The 26079-nt window shown below is 38.6% G+C and overlaps 1 protein-coding gene across 1 annotated transcript in view; it reads left to right on the plus strand.

Annotated features, from left to right (window-relative positions):
- The window catches only part of LOC139449468 (von Willebrand factor A domain-containing protein 3B-like), a 521695-nt gene that overhangs the window by 374000 nt on the left and 121616 nt on the right, over positions 1-26079 (plus strand). The window contains exon 26 of the mRNA XM_071230886.1: positions 4202-4242. Coding sequence (XP_071086987.1) covers positions 4202-4242 — 41 coding nt within the window. The remainder of the gene's footprint in view (positions 1-4201; positions 4243-26079) is intronic.

The following is a 26079-nucleotide window of genomic DNA, read 5'->3' on the forward strand; positions in this document are numbered from 1 at the left end:
GCAAATATACTTACCAGCACCGGGTTATATACCGAGGAAGAAGTTTGATATTTTTACAACGAATGAAGTTCATCAGGCTGACCTCTTGTTTCTTCCCCATGATGAAGTAAGACGCAAAACGTATAAATACGCTTTAACCAGAGTGGATGTGGCTAGTCGATACAAAGAGGCTGAGCCATTAACAGAAGTAGCTAATGCACTGAGTCGCATATATAAACGCGGACCACTAAAATGGCCTAAGCTATATCAAGTAGATCCCGGTCATGAGTTTATGGGATCAGTAACTAAACTGTTAACAAAGCACGATGTCGACATCAGGCGTTTGTTTGGCTATCAGTTTGGGATTGAAATGAAATCAGATTGATTAAGATCAATTGAATGGGTGACACGATTATCAGCTGTTGTAACAGTGCTGAATAATGAAGTAACGAGATTAATCGGGGAGAAACCATCCGATGCGATTAAAATGAAACCTGTGACTTCCGAATCTTCAGCACCGAGGAGAGGCAAAGAATAAAAACTTCCGGATAGAGTAAGCATAAGATATTTATACCAGCCCGGTGAATTCGAAGGAGGCCTAAGTCGTGCAACCGATCCGATTTGGTCCCTTAAGATATATAACACAAGATGGTTGGTTACGAAAGAAGGAGAGCCTATTCTTTATTATCTTAAAGATGGACCAGGCAGGGCATTTGTACGAGAAGAGTTGCTCATAGTTCCCAATGATACAGTATTATCACCATAACCATAAGCATAGGTAGTTACACCATCCTTATCAATCCATCTCTTTGTATCTAAGGGGGATAATGATGTCTTGTTCATTCTTAATTCATATATCCTGTGATCTGATGGGTATTCAACAGCGTATGCTCACACAATGATGAAATTTTTAAGCCTTTTGGACATAGTCTCACACAAAATGAGTCGAATGGGATGCTGATTTTAAAAGCTGGAGAAAAGCAAATAGTTCTTGAAAAGAACATAGCAGATACATTTGGACATAGTAGAGGTGGAGCAATATTAATACAACCCAACCAAACATGGTATGGAGTTAAATTGCCTATATAGTTTCCTATAAAGAGTTGTGCATCCATCTTGATCAGATAAGTACAATGGATAATATTCAGTCCTTCAACTCTACTAAGAGCTATTCCAGTTAAAGATGAAAAATATAATAACTGTAGAACGGAATCTTTCTAAAATATCGATATAAAAAATTAAAGCGGGGTATTATTTCAGACCTCAAAATTTCTGTATTAGATGTAAAACATCAACCTGTACATATAGGATACTTGAGTGTAACACTCGATATTATAAATAATGGTTGATTTTATATTTAAGTTATGTTATAGTATCTTTGTATATTTAATATGTATGTTACACTCCCAGGAATAACAAATGGCCAGTCTATTCAAATGCTTCATACTATCGATAACTCGGCTGGTCAACTTGAAGTCGCTCTATGTGATGTAACGTATTATCCGCAGAAACACTTTGACTTATGGAATCAATATTAATACCACCCGCCCAATCAACCAATGCATGGAATTAAATTGCCTGATTTAGTTCCCTAAAAAGAGTTGTGCATCCATCTTAATCAGATCAGTACAACGGATAATATTCAACTCGAAAATCCTTCAACTCTACTAAGAGCTATTCCAGTCAAAGATGAAAAATATAATAGCGGTAGAACGGAATCTTTCTCAGCATTACAATTTAAAAAACAAGAAAGAAGTGAGCAAAGCTCCCATACCCCGTTATCCCTGCTGGTCAACAACAAATAGTAAATAGTTTGTTAATTAATGAAATATTACATATTTCTAAATGATTTTAACTGATTGAGATTGAGTTCCAGTGACAACTGACCACCAACTTTCAGAATCTTATAAAAGATGAAAAACAATCATAGTGGTTAATGTAGCAAGTTTGCTGAAGCTAGGAAACATAATATTGTAAACATGGATCGTACAAAAACTCTACCCAAAACTTATGTTTCACCATGATTCTATGGAAACGGCAACAATAAACAAATTCAGAATCTTCAAACTAGCTAAAGGAACAAGTACTCATTGTGGTTAATGTGTGTAGCAAGTTTAGTGAAGCTAGGGTGCATGGTTAAAAAGATATAGGCCGTACAAAACACCTACCCTAAAAGTTTAAGTTTCTTAATGTGTCTATGGAAACAGCAAAAATTAAAAAATTCAGAATCTTCAAACTAGCAAAAGGCACAAGTACTCATTGTGGTTAATGTGTGTAGCAAGTTTGGTGAAGCTAGGGTGCATGGTTAAAAAGATATGGGACGTACAAAACACCCACCCTAAAAGTTTAAGTTTCTGTTTCCATGGAAACGGCAAAAATTAAAAAGTTCAGAATCTTCAAACTAGCAAAGGGCACAAGTACTCATTGTGGTAAATGTGTGTAGCAAGTTTGGTGAAGCTAGGGTTCATGGTTAAAAAGTTATTGGCCGTACAAAAGCTCGGACGGAAGGACGGATGGATGGAAGGAAGGACGGACGAACGGAACGCTATATATCCCCGATTTACTTCGTAAACGGGGGTATAATTAAATATCTCAAAATTTCTGTATTAGATTTAAAACATCAACCTGTACATATAGGATACTTGAGTGTAACACTCCATATCATAGATAATGGTTGATTCATTAGGCCCTGGAACACATATCCTTAGACAATGTCATATAATTGCGCTTTCCAAGGAAGGATTAGGTAAACCCGGTATCGATGGCAAGTTATAGGCTTTACACTTACAAGATAATGTAGACAAGCGGAAAGAAGTTGCATTCCCAGTTCATCTAGGAGATTTAAGTGATGTCGACGTTAGTAGACTCAATAAAAACACTTCATACAATCTTACTCGCAACGCTGATAATAAATGGACTATGATCAAAGCAAAAATCGAGTGGCTACTGAATATCGTCATTACCCCACCATATGTGATGATGGGTAAGGGACATCAATTAACTAAGATAATGAATAGTGGGATCGTACTCGGGGCTTATATCCCATCAAAACGAAAAAGTGTGTTTGTCTCTCCCCTGCCAGAAAACCCAGGTCATATGTTATTGAGTCGTCTGGCATCAAAAAATTTTAGTTTAACTTGGGTTACTGAATTCAATGATATTAAAGATAACTTGAAGGATATATCCGATCATTCTGCAATCATTATTGAAGTCTTGTTTGGAGATGCATCGGAAGATGCCTTCCAGGTATTACCAGGTCTATCAATTAAATGGCTCAAGCAACACGAGCGTCAACGTTGCAGTATTATTTATGTAGGAGCATCACCCGTTGCAACCCTTGAGGGGGTCCAAATTATTAAAGGTGATAGCATTTCTCTTACTAAGATATTTATGACGTATGATATACATTTAATATGTTGATGTATACTCTCAAAACATTGAAGCAAGACCAATTAAAGACTATTATATCATATACTATTACACTATGAGTTTATATCCGGCGCTCGAGGATGAGTTTCGTTTAGTGTTGTCAGAACTCACCAAATATAACGCAATGAAGCAGGATATTTGATCAAATTCTCGTAAGACCAGTGGTATTAGTTAAGACGAGAAAAAAAAGTTCATAGAACAGGGGAGACAACAAGCGCGTCAATTATTCTGTGCCAAAACCAAAGAACCGGTTGGAGATTAAAAATAGATTGCTTCCTATCATTGGATCGCACCGCATAAAAAATCATACATTCATTTAAACGAATGCTTACATAAATATATAATAATGGAGAATTACAAACAAACAAAGGAAGAACTCGAAAAAGCTATCGAAGCATTTATGCTCAGGGACAAAATTATCAAATGGAGAGAATGATCAATGATGTCAAACTAACCAAATACGGTCATCAATTGTTTCTTTCCAATTACCAAGAAGAGTATATAGTCTGGTCTCCTTGTAAAATGAACGAAGAACTAAGTGAAAATGTTGAATATCACTTTGTTCAAAATAATGGTATGTGTATAAGTAAAAATAATAGAAGAATATTTTCATTACAATTTAGTTTAATCTCATGATGATCGTTGAATTGCATCATCATTTTTGCATAAATAATTCCATCTGTAGTAGCAGTATAGGTATATAAATCTAGCTCCAGTGGGGTTGCGGCAGAACCCCCATTACCTATACTACTCATCTGCTGCTGACAAATAACATGTCTTTGGTTTCTTTCAGTAAAATTCAACAACCTCCAGAACCTGATGTTAAAATCAGTGGTATGTACCCTCTTATGCAAATCTAGCACAAATCAGGCTAGTTACAATAATCAAGTTCAACACATATTTCATGCAGTCTATGCCACAATGGAACACTTTGGATAACAACTGATATGTAACTTTTGGCCTGCATCCACCCATAAGCGATTGTTTATACCAGCAACAGATTGGTTGAAATTAACCCTAAGTTAAGGCTAAGGGTGAGACCTGACCCCTCTCTTTGTCACTTGGCCAAGGTCACATGAAATGGACACATGAGGATGGTTTAAAAAAGTTTATTTTCTGTAAAAGATCTATATCAGTCTGTCTCTCAAGGAAGAATGTCTCTCCCCAGTGGTGGCATGACAAAATGTGAAGAAAATACAAATGTATACACTTCATATAAATTAGATGTGACTATGAGTGCTTTTGGCAGCACACATTCGGTGTGATGTCGCAACACTAAAAAGGTAAAATAATTCTTGCGAATACTCTTCCTCTGTTATATCATTGCCATAATCCTGTATTTTGGCTGCAATCACACTATAACTAATATCTTAAGACTTTCAACACAAGACCTCTTCAATGTCAACTGTACACAACTAGTCATACCTGCAATAGCAATTACATCTCTTCAGTGTCCCAACCTCTTTACTCTGTGTGTTAGAGTGAATATCAACTTTTAAGTCTGGTTCCTTTTCCAGCACTATGAAGTTTTCACACTAGTTTCAGTATTTTCCGATAGTTAGTTACATAATAATTCTACTAATTAAGTCGTCTTCAGTAGGTTACTTATAAGTTATCATGTAAATAACGGGTTGGGAGGTTTGTTGTGATCCCGTCATGGCGTCCTCAGCCTCTCCCACCATTTGCAGGAAGTGCGGTCAATTCATGATATCTGGAGCTCTGTACACTCTTGCTGAAAGTGCTGAGATGCTGTTTGTATGGAGGAATACAGATGTGATCAGTGTACTTTTCTCACCAAGTCGGCCTTCTAAAAACTAATTGGACTCCATTAAGAAAGCAAATCGAAAGGATATGGTGACAAAAAAAATAGACACAATTATGTCTTTATCTTCTCTCCAGACCATACCTATCATAGATCCACGGCCTACCCTGTGATACTTAAGACTCCTTCCCTGCCTGAGTCAAGCAAAAGTCAGCCATGGAGTCCCTCTTTGAATCACGCCAGTCTGCATTTTCAACCGAGCTTGAGCAGCTGAAACAATGCAAAGAAGATTATCCTCAGAAGTATCTCCAACCAAGAGGCCGCAGTCTCATGGAACATACCATCTGTTAAGGGATCATCCCAACCACCACATGGATCTCGCACTGTTTCTTAGGGTAGGCAAATCATCATCTGTTTCTGTGTTATCGCGGCCACCACATGGATCCTGCACAGATTCTAAGGGCAGCAAATCATCATCTGTTTCTGTGTTATCCCGGCCACCACATGGATCCTGCATGGATTCTAAGGGCAGCAAATCATCATCTGTTTCTGTGTTATCCCGGCCACCACATGGATCTTGCAAGGATTCTAAGGGCAGCAAATCATCATCTGTTTCTGTGTTATCCCGGCCACCACATGGATCCTGCAAGGATTCTAAGGGCAGCAAATCATCATCTGTTTCTGTGTTATCCCGGCCACCACATGGATCCTGCATGGATTCTAAGGGCAGCAAATCATCATCTGTTTCTGTGTTATCCCGGCCACCACATGGATCCTGCAAGGATTCTAAGGGCAGCAAATCATCATCTGTTTCTGTGTTATCCCGGCCACCACATGGATCCTGCAAGGATTCTAAGGGCAGCAAATCATCATCTGTTTCTGTGTTATCCCGGCCACCACATGGATCCTGCATGGATTCTAAGGGCAGCAAATCATCATCTGTTTCTGTGTTACCCCGCCCACCACATGGATCCTGCAAGGATTCTAAGGGCAGCAAATCATCATCTGTTTCTGTGTTATCCCAGCCACCATATGGACCCTGTACATATTCTACGAGTAATGGTCATCATCCATTATCAACACATGATCTGCACAGAATGCATGCTAGAGCATGGTTTCTGCCACCATAACCAGTAAGGATGCAGAGCTTACCGTCATTCAGAAGTGGTTATATTGACAGTCAGCCTAACCGTTTAGGTACCATTAGGTGCACCACGACAGCGCAAGATAAAGAAAAATATGTGCTCTCAGTTATATAACTAAAAATGATGTATTCACCATGACTGCTGTTCCACTACTGAACATTTTCACTACATTGATGAAGGGGTACGGGTGATCCACTCATCAAAATTTGCTGTGCAGAGAAAAAACAGCAAAAAACACAAGAATGTGTCATGAAAAAGGCCACTAAAGGAATTCAACATTTTTAGAATTCAATTATACTTTTAAAAAGGTAAGTTTTTTATCTGACATTGAACTTTTGATGTGGTCCCTAACCAAAAGGCCCTTCTTAAGTGTTGAATAGTTGAACAGTAGAAAATAACTAATAACTGAATTTTAGTTATCTAGTCACTAGGGGTGTCATGATAAATCAAAATATCGAGATATTGCTATTGGTAAGCACTTAAAATCAATAAATCTATTGTTAAATTGGTTTCCGATCAATAGTATCGGTTCAGTTAGGAATATAGATAGTTTCGATTGTATTTACCATATCAATAAAATACATGCAATGCTGTTCAAATTTGTTTTCTTTTGATCATGAGTGGTAGTAATTTACACATGGTAATGTGGAAGTTTCTTTTTCTTAATTATTAGTGTAAAGAACAAACAAATATGTCTCAATATCTCAAACTTTACTTTTTATTTGTTTTTATGGTTATCACATTCAAAGGAAACTGCAGTTCCAAGGTTTAATTCAACTCTAAAATCCATCTAAAATGATACACTGAAAACTATTGATACTTATCCGATAGTTACTTGCAATATCAATTGTTATCGCAATAGCTATAGGTTCTTTCAATATCAATAGTTACCGCAAGAGTGATTTCCACACCAATAGTCACCCCTACTAGTGACTACATGACCTAGAATGCAAGAGAATAGACTCATTTGTGAAGCTCATCTTGACTCTAGCACACACAGGCAAGAAGTGAGGTTTTCCTGCCTTAACAAACTGAAGAGCTGGATCCCACATGGTGGAACTATTATCTTGACAACTAGTTGTATGTGGTTGACAGTGAAGAGGACTTCTGTTGAATTTTGGGGGCGGTCAGGTAGCCTAGTGGTTAAAGCGTTCCCTCATCACGCCGAAGACCCGGGTTCGATACCCGACATGGGTACAATGTGTGAAGCCCATTTCTGGTGTCCCCCACCGTGATATTGCTGGAATATTTCTAAAAGCGGCGTAAAACCATACTCACTCATTGTTGAATTTTGACGATTAGGTTTGGTGTGATTACAGCCAAAGTACAAGAATTATGGCAGTGATGTGTAATAGAGCCGAGAACCTCTGTCACATCTTACACAGTCCAGTCATGTGTTTTTCTTTGTTTTCATTTAGATGAGTCTACAAATTTAGATAAACATACGTCATAACACGTTTAACTTTTATTGAGGAAATATCCTAAAACATGAAAAACTATTTCCATTTTCGTATGTATGACACGTCCTGTCATGGAAGCCCTACCGAGGGCTATACAGTCAATCTGATGGGTGAAAGTGATATTGTCCTGCACCTCACTCTCGCAGTTGTAGTAGTAAATTAATATGATTAGACAAAACTATATGTAAAGTGCACCGAAAGGCATGCATTGTGCCCGTCTGTTCGTATTTCAGAATATGTGCATTTGTTTACAAATGAGAAAAGTCTGGTCACGTGATAAGCTTACTCTAGCGGGGTGGTCACTGGAGCAGAAACGGAATAAAGCGAGCAGAGCTGAGTAAGCTCGGGGGTTATCTGCTATTGTTTACAATCAAAGCTTCAGAACGGTTGCCATCCTGTCCCTTTAAACTCACCAGAAGGGTGTTATTGGGCACCATAACATTTTTTTCTGAAAGTATTGGGGATATGCTTTATATATACACATTGTTTTGGGGTTGGGTTCAGTTGTCTTTTCCCACAAATGTCACTAGGAATGCATTTGTCATAGCTACAAAGAACATGTTAAAATTATATTTTTGTCTTCTAAAGGAAGTCTAAAGGAAAATATATATGTTCTCTGCTTCATAGAGATAGTATTTACCCCTGAACGTTGTGTTCCACATAATAAAGAAGTTGATGACCATTGTGTCTTGAGATTGAGTCCACAGTATCAGCTGACTGTCCATTTTGAGGGGGAGCAGCTACTTTGATCTTCTTGTGCACATTTTGTTTGTTTCTTTGTATATTCTATTTTTTTAAATTTTTTTTTGTATATTCTATAGGGCTTAACCAAGCATACCCAGAACCAGTAATGAAAGTTGCATGTAAACTAATGTCCAAAAGAAACGATGCCACACATTTTTCTAAATATTTTATTATGAAGAGTTAATTTTCGTCTGAAAAGGTACTTTTGCGTATCCTACTTTCCAAACCAAACGTATTCGGTCGATAAAACCGGGGAACATTTGATCAATCTTCTGTATAAAACTGCTGACCCGACACGACACAGCAACAAAAAGCACACAAAAGAAATGCCTCGTTCGACAGCGATTGAGAGAGAGAGAGCCGTAGGAATGCTCCAACAGGGAGGTACGCACCGCGATGTCGCCAGAAGTTTAGGATGCACGCGCATAACCGTCACCAGGTTAATGCAGCAGTTGTGTCAAGCAGGTCGGACAGCAGACAGGCCGAGAACCGGGAGACCACGGGTGACCACGCCTATTGAAGACCGCCACATCCAGGTATTTCACCTTTGGAACCGCTTCGTAACGGCGACGTTAACGGCACGGACAGCACTGGGACAAGTGATAAGTCGACAAACCGTGTACAGGAGACTGCGGGCACATGGTATCCAAGCACGTCGCCCCTACCGCGGAGCGTTCCTGACACCTCAACACCGACTCAACAGATGGATATGGGCCAGGCGACTTCGACGGTGGCAACGGTGGAACTGGGCACGTATCATGTTTTCTGACGAAAGCAGATTTTGCATCTTCAGGAACGACGTCCAGCAGCGTGTGTACCGAAGAGTAGGTGAACGTTTGGCACCAAACTGCATCCATCAAGTCAGGCTATGGTTTGGGGTGGAATCTGCAGTGACGTCAAAACGAGACTCGTCGTTATCCGAGGAAACCTGAATGCGCAGCGTTATCGTGATGACATCTTACAACCAGTTGTGGTGCCATTCATCCAACAACAGCCTAATGGTATCATTTTCCAGCACGATAATGTGAGGCCTCACACGGCAAGGCTGACCCAGGCCGGCATGTTCACTGGACATGAACCCAATCGAACACATGTGGGACATTCTCGACCGCAAAGTCAGGAATCGCCCTGTGCCTCCAGTTAACCTCCAGGAATTGGAACAATGCCTCCTCCATGAATGGTAACGCATCCCCCCCAACGTCAGCTCGTAGACGGTGGTCATACCGGTACCAACGTGTCTTTGAGACGTGTGTTGTGACATTTTTCACACTTGACTCATCAACTGTGTTCAAATGAAATTTTCATTTTGGACCCCCCCGCATCTTTACATGTCTGTCCTCATGATTGTAAAGGATTGATTACAATGAATTTTTGTGTACATCCTGTGAAAACATTACTCACAAGTCATATACCAATTTGAAATGTCTGTATCTTTTAGTTTTTTTGTAATGTCCTTTCAAACACGTGGTATCGTTTCTTTTGGACATTAGTTTACATTTGTAGCTTTTTTAATACTATCTATGTATTAATTTAAAACTTGACCTTCAAAGTGACATTGACCTTCAAATGTACCTCCTAGGTGGTTTAAATAATCATTGATTTTAGGCAAACCTTCAATAATATCCTACATAGAAAAGGTATTTGCAAACAGTGACATATATATGTGTTGAGTAGTATAGGTAATGATGGTTCTGGCTCACTTCCACTGGAGCCAGATTCATATACCTATACTGCTACTACAGGGGGAATTTTTTATGCCAAAATAATTATGCGATTCAACGATAGTCATGATTTGTATTAAACGAAACATCAATATTAATTAATAATGAATAAAATTTACTATAGCCCACGAGGATATTGGAAAGGTGTAGGAGCAATAAAAAAATTAGCCACCGTGGCAAAGGTATCTAAAGATGTGGCCAAGGATTGGTTAAAGAAACAAGCGATGTGGCAAATATACTTACCGGCACCGCGTTATATACCGAGGAAGAAGTTTGATATTTCTACAACGAATGAAGTTCATCAGGCTGACCTCTTGTTTCTTCCCCACGATAAGGTAAAACGCAAAACGTATAAATACGCTTTAACAGTAGTGGATGTGGCTAGTCGATACAAAGAGGCTGAGCCATTAACCTCGAAAGATTCAACAAAAGTAGCTAATGCACTGAGCCGCATATATAAACGCGGACCGCTAAAATGGCCTAAGCTATTTCAAGTAGATCCCGGTCGCGAGTTTATGGGATCGGTAACTAAACTCTTAACAAAGCACGACGTCAAAATCGTCCGTGGTGAAAGAGAGGCCCACCGCAGTCAAGCTATCGTCGAAAGATTTAACCGGACTCTAGCGGAACGTTTGTTTGGCTATCAGTATGGGATCGAAATGAAATCCGAGCGATTGAGATCAACCGAATGGGTGACACGATTATCCGCCGTTGTATCAGCGCTGAATAATGAAGTAACGAGATTAATAGGGAAGAAACCATCCGATGCGATTAAAATGAAATCCGTGACTTCCGAATCTTCAGCACCGAGGAGAGGCAAAGAACAAAAACTTCCGGATAGAGTAAGGGTAAGATATTTATACCAGCCCGGTGAACTCGAAGGAGGCCTACGTCGTGCAACCGATCCCATATGGTCCCTTAAGACGTATAACATTAGTAGATTGGTTACGAAAGAAGGAGAGCCTATTCTTTATTATCTTCAAGATGGACCGGGTAGGGCATTTGTACGAGAAGAGTTGTTCATAGTTCCCGACGGTACGGTATTACCACCATAACCATAAGCATAGGTAGTTACACCATCATTATCAATCCATCTCTTTGTATCTAAGGGGGATAATGATGTCTTGTTCATTCTTAATCCATATATCCTATGATCATAACTTCTTAAAGAGTTCATCTCGTGTTTGAACGTTCTACCATTGAATAATGATTCTTTATACTGTTCGTGTTTGATATGCTTTTTTACAACATACTTCTTAACACCCTTGGCTTTTCTTATCTCTCCATTATCGGACTTTTTTATAGAATACATCTTAGGTCTTAATCCTACATACTCCGCTATAGGAGTCCCAGCACATTCATCCTTCATCTTACCTAACACCTTTTTATTTACAACGCTGTGCAGTGGATTATCTTTAGGGTAATCGCTCGTGTCATACATATCTATTTTTTCTGCCATATCTTTATACACATCCTCGGTTTGTATTTCCATCAACAAAGAATCTGTGTCGGTATATAAAACCTCGCATCTATCGCCGTATTGCTTCTTAAGTTCGTTGTAATAAAAGTCATACATTAAGTGTTTTGACAAGTCGAGAATACTCATACCGACGTACACCGGTCTGTTGAATTTTATATTACTTTTCTGCATATGCAACGCGGCTAAGTCGTTATCGAATATCTTGCTTCTGTTAAAAGCCGGACTGGCTATAAGTTTCCTGAGTCTTTCTTCCTCATTAGATCTGACTAATTTAACATCAACACGCTTCCTTAGATTCTCCATAGTTTTACCGAATACCGAGTTATTCATGAGCTTATACAGATTCTTTTCGAAATTGCTGGTGGCTATCTTTCTTAAATCTGTGTTCAACCTTATATAGGGTTCCATCCAAGGGCTTTGATCAAACTTTAGAACTCTGTGTATTTTCTTAAGTTTCATACCTAACGATAGATATAACTGGAGATTTCTGTAGTGAACTATATATTTTGTCTTATCCATCAAATTTGGTACAAGTTTTTCTACGTTAGCTAACCTATTATTACCCATCAAGGAGCGTTGATATTCAGACATCCAGTCTTTATTAACCATTTATCTTTCGGGAGCTAGCGGATAACTGTTATGGTCTTTATGTAAGGAACTCGGATATTCCAAGTCAACTTCTAGTATGTACCCTTTATTCTCATCATTATTATTGATATCATCGACCCATTCAAAACCACCCGTGGGTAAAGGTTGACTCATAGCCCATCCGTACAAATTGTTAGCGTCGAGATATAATATGTGCGTGTCGGGTTTACTCGGATCGTATCCTTCCACTAATTTATTATTAGCCTTAGAATACCTTTTCGCCGCCATCGATATACCCCCTCTTAATCCTTTCTCAATAAACAAGTGCATATCGTAATCTGTGAGTAATTTTAGTTCTACGCCGGTCTTCTTCAACAATGCATCCCACGATAGTCCGGGACTGGAATAGTACCATGCCGGGTCCAAGCCGTATTGTTTTAAACACGTCTTTCTAAATATCTCGAATATATCGGCGAGTAACAGTACATCGGTTTTTAAGTACAGATCGTGATAATCGCCTAAATTCTTACAACCTAATTTATCCCAGACCGTCAGAGCGTGTTCATAATCGGCATCTGTTATTCTAGATTCCGTTAAGTTACTATAGAATGATTCGAGGGGTGGTAATTCAGTTTCTTCGAATCTAGACCAATCATCCATATATTCGTAAGGATATACACCTTTTCTCAGCAACAAATGACGAGTTATCTTATCTGTATATTGATTTGTTATAGCGAAGTCATCGGGATTGTTCGCTTTAGCTAAATTGTCCAGGGAAGATAACAGAAACTGTACGGAGTCTATGAATCTAAGCCCATTACTTTGCTTTATTCTAGATTTCCCATCCTTGTCCCTATAATGTATAGGTTTAGTCAACGAGAACGATATGTATTTTTCCATATTGTTAGGAATGCACGTTAAACCGCCGTCGGTCTTTGAGATAGCTTGCATAATGAAATGTGAATCGTATCCCCTAAGGTTATGAAACACAACGGGGATGGGTATTGTTTGAGCATTCATTTTTAGTTTCAAGTTACACTCGTTATGAGCGGCTCCCCGATAATTACCCGTGACGTGACAATGATCTCTTACGGAATCCCCATCCAGGGGTTTATTACAAACGTGACAACTCGTTGACTTCTTGTGGGCCCTCCAATTATCCCTCGTCATACGCATGGGTTTCTTACACGATAAATTTTCCCTGATTATTCTCTCTTCATTTTGTAGATATTCTAGGAACTTTCCCGCTGCATCGGGACCTCTGTAAATCACGGGAGTGTTTGTTTTCCCATCATACCTTACAACTATATATCCAAACCCACAAGGAATATGTTCTTGAGTTTTGTACGTAAAACTACTATGGTTGGTATTTTCTATGGGCTTGATAAGCGCTTCGAAGTCGGCATAAATTACGTACGGTACTGGCATTTGATTACAATAGTGTTCAAATTTTAATATATTTTTCCCCTCTTTAGGCATATCGATCCTGATAGCGGTCTGTCCAACACCTCTACAGTCTTCTTTATGCGCTTCTAATAGATCTTGTCTGCTGTACCCATGCAGGCATCTTTCGCAGAAATATTTCTTTCTAGCATGTTTTGTTTGATCGTATAGCACCCTGTTTAAACTCTTTATCCATGTATAATGATATTTTCCATCTTGTTCGATCAGAAATGAATTGATTCTGGGAAGATGTTCCGGAGCGGAGCTTATCCTGTGTACAACAATTCCTTTAGAATGTCCGAAAACATTTATAGCTAAATTATTTTGCTTTGCCACCTTATCAATTTGTGATATTGGTGTAGGTTCGTCTATATCATCGAAGTTGAGTCCATCGTTTTGGGGATAGCTAGAAGGTCTATCCGCATTTTTGTCTACGGGGAACAATGCAGATCTTATCATCATTCTTAAACAATCATCGGATTTATTTTTTACGTTAATTATGGCTTTTTTCTTCTTATAATACGGGGGTAAATCTATATAAGATCCACCTTTGAAGGGCATATAATTTGCTATATCTAAATATAAACTATCGATTCTATCCACACCCCAACCCGAACCTCTATTAGTCCAGCGTTCTAAAGTTTCCTGTATCCTCTGAATTGATGTATCTAATGATGCGTTTATAGTATCGGATTCGGTTATAACTTCTTGATTGCTTCGGAAATATGGTTCGGTATATTCGACGCTATCGTCTGCGTTACTTTTACTCAATGTCATTTTAATCGTCAGCTGGTATTTTATACTTTGTAAATCATCTAATTCCTCGTTAATTTTACTCGATATGATGGGCTTAATATCGTTAACATCCATGTTGGAATTAATATCCATCTTCCAACCTCTTAGATATTTACCAACGCCGGCGGATGTGGGTACAAATATTAATTCTTGTTGTTGTTGATTATTATCATCCTCGTCTTGTTCTTGTTGATTATTATCTAGTAAAGCGATCAATTCAGCTCTTCTCATTCGAGAATAACCTCTCAGCCCACTGTTTCTCGCTCGAACTCTGAGTTCTCTAACAGTCTGGGGTGGTTCCAAACCGAGTAAGGTAATCAATTCAGCTTTTCTCATTCGAGAATATCCACGTAGACCACGTTGCTTTGCCATAGCCTTCAACTCTCTGACAAAAACCATTGTGGTTGAATGGTATATGCAAAATGATTCATTTGTCTAATTGGTTGTTTTCATATATCTAAATACGTATCCTCCCCAACCTATTCCTCTCATTGATGTAATCTCTCTTCCTAGCATAAATAATCTGATTCCTGACCCTATCAGCACCGTGTTTCTTACATAAACAATAATGACCTTTGACCCCTATCCCGCATTCAGAACACTTATAGTTTATGTGTCCACGCTTGATGTAATAATTGTGTATACCGCAGTAAACATCAACACAGCGGCGGTTACATAGAGTCGTCTTCCCCATGAGTGTAAACTTGCAGTTATTCATGGTATATACATCTATCATATCATTTGTCTAAATGCAAATCACATCTACACTAGGGAATAGCTGAAAATCAATACAGCAGTTAACCCCATAATAACAAATGCGACCTCTCGGTCTTTCTGAGCCTCTGACGGTGTATAAAACTGACTCATTGTTGGTCTAGGTATTGGGTCGAGTTTTTTCCCATAAACGAGGTAGTATTCGTGCATGGCGGATTCGACATCCTTAAATGTTTGAATTGAATGTCCTTCCTTAATCATTTTTTCATGAATAAAGTCTAATCTCTTCATTCTCTGCTGCGTATATTGTAACTGAGCTGCCTGGTATTGTTCTAATGCTTTATTATGTCGTTTACGCTCCTCTTCAACTTCTTTAGCGTTTGATTCCCTCATACTGGAAAATAAATAATTACTCCCCGAAAAAGCTAGAGCATTAACAACAGCTCCACCGACCATCATCGCAATTGATGCCATAGTATATGAATATAAATATTCATTACTTCATTATGTCTTCCGGGATAAGTCCTTGTTTGATGAGCATATCCTTCGTTGCCATTGCTAATCCAATATCCAGAACCATCATACCTATATCAAATCCATTAAAATCTAGCCTGGGAGGTGTGGCTTTAGTAATCATTTTAGCCATACGGGCATAGCCAATGGCCAAGCCGGTGACCACCGCTGAATGATACGTCGCGTTTACCAACATTTTACCGTCTGTAACTGGAGTAGTCATGCTTCTTATAGCATTATATGAGGACTAACCTCTAATTGAACTTGTTGTTGCGGCGGGGGTGACGTTTTCTCTTCTCCGGTCTTATGAAAGAACCATACAGCCGCTATACCAGCAACTCCTACTAGTGCCCATGTTTTAATCGGATTTGAATTATTTATTAATTTTGCTTTGCGCGCCAGTCCTCCCTTTCTTCCTGCGGCTATTTTTTTGGGGTTCTTAGTAACTCTAGCTTGTTTTTGTGTTTGTGGTGCATCCTCATTCACTTGTGGTGCATCCTCATTCACATGTGGTTCTGTTTCCGCAATCTGTTGTTGCGTTTCCGCAATCTGTTGTGGTTGCGCAATCTGTTGTGGTGTCACCTGTTGTGTCTCCATTATTTATTTGAACTTCGTTCTTTATATTATTAAGTGGGCACGTATGTTTAAATTGACAATACCTAGCCGTTATTAAAGCTGTGGTGAACGGAGCTAAGAACATTCCGAATCTATGATAAAACTCACAGCTCACTGAGCTTATAGCGTGTTCGATGAATGGGTCTTTCTCTAGAGATTCGCATAAATACATGCGATGTTCTGCCGGGATGGGGAGAAACGTACTAACTACGACTGTGTATAGTTGTAATATAGACGACCCTATAGTTTTAGTCATTGTAGCTCCCAGTCTAGACTCGTAACGTGCGTACAGTTTTTTAATCTCTTCGTCGGTCATGTTATCAATTTTTTCGATGGTATAATTTTCTCCCAAATATTGGGAACATTTTCCACCGGCTACCAAAGCCGCGAGTCTTTCTCTATGTTTATCTAAAGATTTATCTACATTTTGATCTACATCAGATTCTTTGAGCATTTGTTCGATGAGTTCGTCGCATTCCATAATGTAATACCTAAGAAGATATTTAAGTCTAACATAATATAATATGACGTATCCAATACATCCCGTAATAATGAACTGTTGCGAAAGAATGAGGATTTCGAACCACATTTTATGTAATATTAACCGCTAATGTTCAATTTGCTATATTTTGCTACATTTTGCTATAATTTTGCTACATTTTTGCTACATTTTGCTAAGCAATTGCATAAGCAGCTGGTTGATCGGTTTTTAATATGAGTTTACAGTGCTTCGTTGCTGCTAACAGTTTTCTGACTTTGTCACGTTCATTCTTGGTATAAATGACGTCATTTTCGCGTAAACATTCCTCGAATGAATCTGTCTTTGCAATGAAACAGCGCTACCCATTTGGTCTGCTCTCTGAGATCTTTCAGGACAGAGTTGTATTTTTGAGTAAGTACCCAAACGCTATGTTGAGTATGCCGTCCGGAGAATGCTAAATACGAAAGCATATCTTTCTTTTTGGTGAGTTCTTTACTCGCGCTGCAGTCGTCTATTACGAAAAGGGTTGATTCTCCTTTGTATTTTTCGTGACATACTCGGAGACAGTCTTGTAAACGATAGCCCGGATCGATTCTGTGTATTCCGTCGTCATTCATTACCCAATCTCTCGATAAGTACGTTTTATTAACGCTTATAGTCGGGCACAGAATAATAATATGATCGAAAACGTCCCGATAATGACTTTCTAAAATATCTAGAATAAAGGCTGTTTTTCCGCAGCCCGTTTGCCCGCATATGATAGCGCAGTGCGGATCTTTAGGTAAAAGATTATCAATAGATTGCTTGCACGAATCTCCCATTTTGTATATTAAGTTGCGCATCCATAATCATGTACAAATATATGTTTAATTTACCAGCTGATTCCCCGAGCTTCGTTATCTGTATGGTGACACCCTCGCTAGCATTTTCTATTCTCCTCCCACTGCCATGTAATTGGAGAACGTTTTATAGAAGGAAGTTTTTTAATCTCATCCCACTGGTGATACGCTAGCATTCCTTGGCTATATAGTTGATTAGGAACGCCCTCGATAGTCAATTCTACTTTCGTAATCTTGGGATTGTAGAACTTCTCGGTATTTCTTTTAAACGCATCGGAGTGGTCCTCGAACAACATTAAAATACCCTTCAACGACCTCGTGGGGACGTTTAGATTGATATTCCACATCGTATCTTTTTTGTCTCTCGTGATCTTTCGATGTCGCAGCACGCGATCGTACAAAATGGCTAAACTTCCCGAATACTGGTTACGAATTTGTCTGGCTAATTCGGGATCCGTTATCATATCGTACTCCAGCGAGATATTGTCAATGGAATAGCTAGCATCTTCAGCAGCTCTGATTACTCTACCGTAGTCGTTAAAAGTGAGTTCGTATTCTAACCTATCGCCTAGGGATGCTTGATAAAAGGGCATGTGGGAATCTAGTAATTCAAAGTCTAGGGGAATATAGAATCTGTTACCTAATGCGTCGGCAACGGCCTGATCTTTTTCGTTGGTACCAACACCACTAGAAGCATCTACGCGCAGTCTCAAAGTGTTCTTATTACAAATACCTTGGTACTGTAAGTTTTCCAGCTCTTTATCCGTTCTCCAGAGATCCATGTAACAATAGTATACATCGCTATCGTCGATACTCAAAACCTCATTACCGCTAATTTTAATGGCGATTTTCTTAACGATAGCACGTCCTAAGTTCTGAACCGGCTCCCTGTTAACGTCGGCAGAATTCAAAACAATCGTAAATGCTAGTCGGACAGTTCCCGGAACTAACACATCGTGTGCGCCGAGATTAGGAAAGCGAACCAGAAGCGTTTGATTCTGATCGATGGTACTAGGGTTATTAGTTATAGTTACAGACTGACGAATTGCTTTGACCCCTAATGGATCTCGAAGTCTGCGTTGTGGGTTTAACTTGCGTCCGTATTGCGAAGACATTGTTATATTGAAAACATGTACCCTATGTTTAATATAAAAATGACTGATTTTGAACATAATGACTTTGATCTAGATAACATAACTGATACTAGTACCATCGAAGAGGGTACTGATGAAACCAGCTTTATGATCCCAACCGTAAATGATGAACTTTTACAATCAGCCGTTGATGATTATTACGATGCATTAAAAGAAGATAAAAATTATGTTATCCCAATAGGTCGGGACTATTCAAAGTTTATGCTAGATAGTAAAGGAACATTGCGAGTACGTGACTCTCCACATATTGAGCTTATGCATTATAGTACTCGTAAGCCCCTAGCCTTGTCTACTATAGCCGGCAGACATAGCCGCGAGTTTGTTCGTGATAGATTAGGTTTTGTAGAATACGGACGACTTCCCGCGAAGACTACTAAGGCTCTTCAGACTATGAGGAAAGAACTCGTTAATACAGATGATTTGGAAGCAGCCTCGATGGTGGCCTCGAACGGACTCGGAGAAATCTTAGATACCTACTACGATAATTCAACGTTACAGGTACCACATTCAGAGTTCAGTATTAGGGAATTACGAGGTCTTGACAAGGCAATGCAAACTATGCGGGGAGAACTCATCAATAATACAGCCAAGCTATCCGAAATCGACAAACATATAGCTCAAGAGAAAACAAAACTCGAACAGGCGGGCGATGAATTCAGTAGACGCCGCGTTGCTGAAAGATTGCGTAACTTAGAAGAGGAAAGATTGGCCCGCCTCGAAGCAGCTTCCAGTAATAGAAAGGCACTTCGTTCGCAAATCAGTCGTATTCGAGAAACTATCGATCAAGTCCTAAACGATGACACTACACTGGCCGATAAAATTAAAACATTGTTCAGAGAACAGGGAATAACAATTGCTAGTATTTTAACCGCGTTGGGATTTATCATATCGACTTTGACTCTCTCATTAACAGGTGGTGGAGGCGGATCACCGCCTAACGATAAAAACAGTATAAGAGAGTGGATAAAAAAGCATTTAAAAGCATTAGGTTCAGCACTGGGAAAGCTAGCTGAGAAAGCCGCGGCCGCACTTCCCGGTATAATAGGGAGTGTTGTTTCCTGGCTATTGAATTTATTAGCTAAGACCACCACTTGGCTTAGTCAAAACTTGTGGGGGTTGATCGTAGCAATTGCAGGGCTGTTGTACGTATTCGCTAAGAACTATTTAACCAAATCATGAGTAAACCAACCGAGACTCCACCCACTACAAGCGCTGTTTTTTCATCGATATGTTGTTGATTTTTAGCCGCAATATGCGGTGAAACTTGTGCATCAGTAGATGGTTGTGAAACCTGTGGTGTTTGTGGCTTGACTATTCCCTTTTCACCCGTGATCGTTTGCGTTATTAATTCGATATTCATATCTGAATTTATACCTGGTTTTTGTTGATCGGTAGCGATAACAATTTTATTATTATAACCGATCACTTGACCGATCTTAAGTTCCATATTACTCGGAGACATGTATAGTCCCGGTGCATAAACAAAGTCCACTTTGGATTGAGCGTACTGTAATGCATCTTGAAAACGCTTTATAGACGATGGTATGTCAACTGGTGAATTAATGGCGTCCTCCACGTTTGAGACAAACTGTTTTTGCGCATCGAGCGCCGTCCCAGAACCGATAATGGACGTTCGTGTTTGAGATTGCGCTCCGAGAATTGCCCATACATAAGTTCTTATCGATTCATTAACTCTTACAAATCCTGGGTTAGTAAAATTATTTTCCGTTTTATCATTAAGAAATTCATTCCAAGCGTTTGCGGTATCGTTCATTTGTATAAATTTTGTAACAATATAAATTAAACCACTCTTAAAACTCATAATATCTCCTCTCCAATCGTTACTATAAAGTTCCCAGCCATGATACCAATGACCGACTTTATACCGATAATCATACATTCTTGAGTAAAGTTTGCTGGCCTGCCGCAACTTATAAAAATTAAGACCAGGTTTATTAAGTTCTCTATATACATAATCGCTTTCTTCTTTGACGGATTTATTTTCCTCTGTGTAAGGAACACCTAGACCATGGTTTGCTCCTTTAATGCGCCAATCTTTACTCGTAGAAACATTAAATTCCTGACAAATACGCTCATACGCGGACCTATCATAATTATTATTTGTGGAATTCCACGCTCGATCCTGCGGTAATGGAGCACTAATTTCTTTAAGTATACGTCTAATCTGATAGTACACGTGAAATGACATAACAGACTTATTCAGTTCAAATCCTGGAGCGTAAAGAGATACGCCACATCCCGTTGTGGCACACCATATGGCAAAGTTTAACTGATTCTGCCAAAATTGCATCGGATTGTGAAACCAATCGTGCACCATTTTATCGCTAGTTGCCATGACCCTGTACTTTTCAAAGATATCGGGGAATTTAACTAAAAATTCAGCACCAGAGGCAGTTACTATAATCGATTGATTAGTAATGTAAGTTGATTTCATATTTAAGTTATGATATAGTATCATTGTATATTTAATATGTATGTTACACTCCCGGGAATAACAAATGGCCAGTCTATTGAACTGCTTCAAACTATCGATAACTCGGATGGACAACTCGAAGTAGCTCTATGCGATGTAACGTATTACCAACTGTGGACCAATATAAGTGCTGCGAAAGATAATAATGTGTTGTATATAGCAGGTGTACACAGGGTTGTTAGAAAAACCATTTATATACCTGATGGGTATTACAGCATAAGCTCACTCAATGATAACATTTTTAAGCCTAATGGAATTAGTATCACACAAAATGAGTGGAATGGGAAAGTGAAAATATACACTGGAGAAACAGGTATACTTATTAGTGCACACTTAGCAATTATACTTGGATTTGTATGGGCAATAGACTTACCACGCAACAAAACAGTTGATGTAGAGAACGTACCTGATTTAGTTCCCTATAAAGAGTTGTTCATCCATCTTGATCAAATAAGCACGACGGATAATATTCAACTAGAAAGTCCTTCAACTCTACTCAGAAGTGTTCCGGTCAAAGATGGAAAATACAATAGTGGTAGAACGGAATCTTTCTCGTTATTACAATATAAAAAATTGAAGCGTGGTATTATTTCAGACCTCAAAATTTCTGTATTAGATGTAAAACACCAACCTGTACATATAGGATACTTAAGTGTAACACTCCATATTAAAAATAATGGTTGATTCCATATTTAAGTTATGATATAGTATCATTGTATATTTGATATGTATGTTACACTCCTGGGAATAACAAAGGGTCAGTCTATTCAACTGCTTCGTACTATCGATAACTCGGATAGACAACTCAAAGTCGCTTTATGCGATGTAACGTATTACCCACGGTGGACCAATATAAATGCTACGAGAGGTTATAATAATGAGACAGAAATAAATGGTCAAAAATACATTATACCTGATGGGTATTACAGCGTATGCTCACTCAATGATGAATTTTTTAAGCCTAATGGAATTAGTCTAACACAAAAAGAGTCAAATGGGTTACTGATTTTAAACGCTGGAAAAAAGGATGTAAAGCTTTACAATAACTTAGCATACACACTTGGATGGGGAGGAGAAATAACAGTAATCAAGACATCAGTTCAGGGACTCTATTTACCCGATTTAGTTCCCTATAAAGAGCTGTGCATCCATCTTGATCAAATCAGTACAACGGATAATATTCAACAAGAAAGTCCTTCAACTCTACTCAGAAGTGTTCCAGTGAAAGATGAAAAATACAATAGCGGTAGAACGGAATCTTTATCAACATTACAATATAAAAAATTAAAGCGGGGCATTATTTCAGACCTCAAAATTTCTGTATTAGATGTAAAACATCAACCTGTACATATAGGATACTTAAGTGTAACACTCCATATTATAAATAATGGTTGATGCATCAGGCCCTGGAACGATAAGACAATGTAATACAATTGCGCTTTCCGATCTCGGAGACACAGAAGGATTCGGTAAACCCGGTACCAATGGTAAGTTATACGCTTTACACTTACACGATAATGTATACAAGCGGAAAGAAGTCACATTCGCGGGTAATCTGGAAGATTTAAACGATGTCGACGTTAGTAGACTCCTTAAAACCACTCCGTACAATATTATTTACAACAGTGAGAATAAATGGACTATGGTCGAGGCAAACATCAAGTGGCTACTGAATATCGTCATTACCCCACCTTATGCGATGATGGGTAAGGGACATAATTTAACTAAGATAATAAATAGTGGCATCGTACTCGCGGCCTATATCCCGTCAAAACGAAAAAGTGTGTTAGTCACTCCCCTGCCAGAAAAACCAGGTCATATGTTATATAGTCGTCCGGCTTGGTTACAGAATTTGATGATATTAAAGTTAACTTGAGTGCAATACCTAATATTTCTACGCTTATTATTGAAGTCTTGTTCGGTGATGCACCGGTAGATGCCTTCGAAATATTACCAGGTCTATCGATTAAATGGCTCAAGAAACACGAGCGTCAACGTTGCAGTATTATTCATGTCGGTGCATCACCCGTTACATCCCTCGAGGGGGTTCAAATTATTAAAAGTGGTAGTATTTCTCTTTCTAAGATATTCTTGCCGTATAATATACATTTGATAAGGTTGATGTATACTCTCAAAACATTTAAGCAAGACCAATTAAAGACTATTATATATTCGTAATATACACTATGAGTTTATATCCAGCGCTCGATGAAATGAAGGAAACTGTTGATGGATTTCGATTACATCAAATAAGCGACATAAAACATCGAATAGAAAAGGATAGGGAGTTGAGACTTGGATTGTATAAAAAGTATCGCAGAGCCGTGAATGCTCTGGACGGAGTTGACACCGCTCTTGTAGTAGCTGGCATGGGACTCGGTGTAGCCGGTGTCGGTTTACTATCAACTATAATCGCCGCGCCTATCGTGCTTGGCATGGAAATAACCGCCGGAGTCTCGGGACTGGCAGGAATAGCGATAAAATTCATTTCTCGTAGGTTGCAAAAGAAAGCATTAAAACACGATAGTATTCGGATACTCGCCGAAGCAAAGTTGAACAGCATTGAGGATCATATTTCGACAGCAATGGCCGATTGTAAGATATCCGAGGATGAGTTTCGTTTAGTGCTGTCGGAACTCACCAAATACAATGAAATGAAGCAGGAGATTCGATCAAATTCTCGTAAGACCAATGGTATTAGCGAAGACAAGAAAAAAAAGTTCATAGAACAGGGGAGGCAACAAGCGCGTCAATTATTCCGTGCAAAAACCAAAGAACTGGTTGGAGATTAAAAATAAATTGCTTACTATCGTGTGATTACATTTAGACAAATGCTTACATAAATATATAATAATGGAAAAAACTATTAAATGGAGAGAATTACCACAAGGTTTTTATTATATCAGTGATGTCAAACCAACCAAATACGGTAATCAATTGTTTCTTATCAATTTACAAAAAGAGTGTAGTTATATAGTCTGGTCTCCTAGTAAAATGAACGAAGAACTTAATAAAAATGTTGAATATCGCTTTATCGATAAAAATAATGAAGAATATTTTTATTACCATTTAGACTCATCTAAAGCAATGATTGGCCCCAGGTATTGGTGAGCTGGAGTCAATTTAGTTTAATCTCATGACTATCGTTGAATCGCATAGTCATTTACACATAAAAAATTCCCCCTGTAGTAGCAGTATAGGTATATGAATCCTGCTCCAGTGGAAGTGAGCCAGAACCATCATTACCTATAAAAATTTATATCATAGACTCCAGGTGGTGGTGAGCTGGAGTCAATTTAACTTAATCTCATGACTATCATTGAATCGCATAATTATTTTGGCATAAAAAATTTCTCCTGTAGTAGCAGTATAGGTATATGAATCCTGCTCCAGTGGAAGTGAGCCAGAACCATCATTACCTATACTACTTGTTGTATAAATCTATTATTAATGAAATTAGCAATGGGAAAATAAAAATTGCACATTTTGACAAAATGGGGGTTTGGGTAACATATTAACTATTTTAAAAAAAATCATAAATGCTATGTGGAATATGAACACTGCCGTCTCCTCATACGACGTGTTGGATCATTTTGAGATATCAAATGGCTTGGTTGATAATACTAATGATTCATTCATGCCAGTAATTGGAAAATGAAAATAGAGCAAAATTATTTTTACTAATATCTCAATTTGTGAGAAGCTATAATTAAATAAATAATAATAATTCAAGTCTACTATGAACTTTAATGGTGTGTTGCTTTACTGTCCAAAAGGTTCAGCAACCACAAGATGCTAAAAATGCTTGGAAAAAAATTCATTTCAAATAAATCAGAAGGTTTTAGTTGGCCTGGCATTGAAAGACTTATTGACTCAATCAACACTTTCACAAACACGTACAAACAACATTGCATGGTGTAGGTACAGCATTTGATACACAAAAGCAGTCTGCTGCGAATGTAGAGGATGCTATTTCATCACCCATTGATCCACCTTTGGCTATCAAGCGATATCGAGATGAAGTCTTCTACAGTATGATGGATCTAAAGTAGACTACCGGTGTCTTTTTGGAATAGGCCCATATATGTCACCAAGTAACATGAAACTTAAGATTGGTGAAGTGGTAGGGTTATGATAATAAAATTGTAATTGCTACTGATAAACAAACACTAGGTATCAATTCAGATCTCGACACTGACTTATTAACTCAACAAAGCACAGGCAAAACCGGAATAGTCAAGCCAGTCATCAAATCATGTGATTCACTTAACAAGTAACAAAACTCCACCATCACATATTGTGACTCAAAATCAACAAACTTGTTTTCACTAAGCCAAGTAGCAGTCTTAGCTAATAAATTTAGGAGCCAGGATACAATACTCCTTAATATACCAGGAAGTGCAGATGCAGCTTTCCCTGCAAGGTTTCCAAGAGCTTCTCCTAATGACTTAAAATGCTTTTTTATCCACTCTTTTACACCATCATTAATGCTAGGTGGTGTAGTTGGTCTAGGCGGTGTAGGTGGTGAAGGTGGTGTAGGTGGTCTAGGCGGTGTAGGTGGTGTAGGTGGTGAAGGTGGTGTAGTTGGTCTATGCGGTGTAGGTGGTGAAGGTGGTGTAGGAGCATAGGTGCCACCACCAGTAAAAGCGAGAACCAAACTTGATACAATAAATCCCAATGGGGTTAAAATACTGGTAGTAGTTATCCCCTGTTCTCTGAACAA

This window comes from Haliotis cracherodii, unplaced genomic scaffold (assembly GCF_022045235.1).
Source record: "Haliotis cracherodii isolate W230 unplaced genomic scaffold, xgHalCrac1.p SCAF_8, whole genome shotgun sequence".
Lineage (NCBI taxonomy): Eukaryota > Metazoa > Mollusca > Gastropoda > Lepetellida > Haliotidae > Haliotis > Haliotis cracherodii.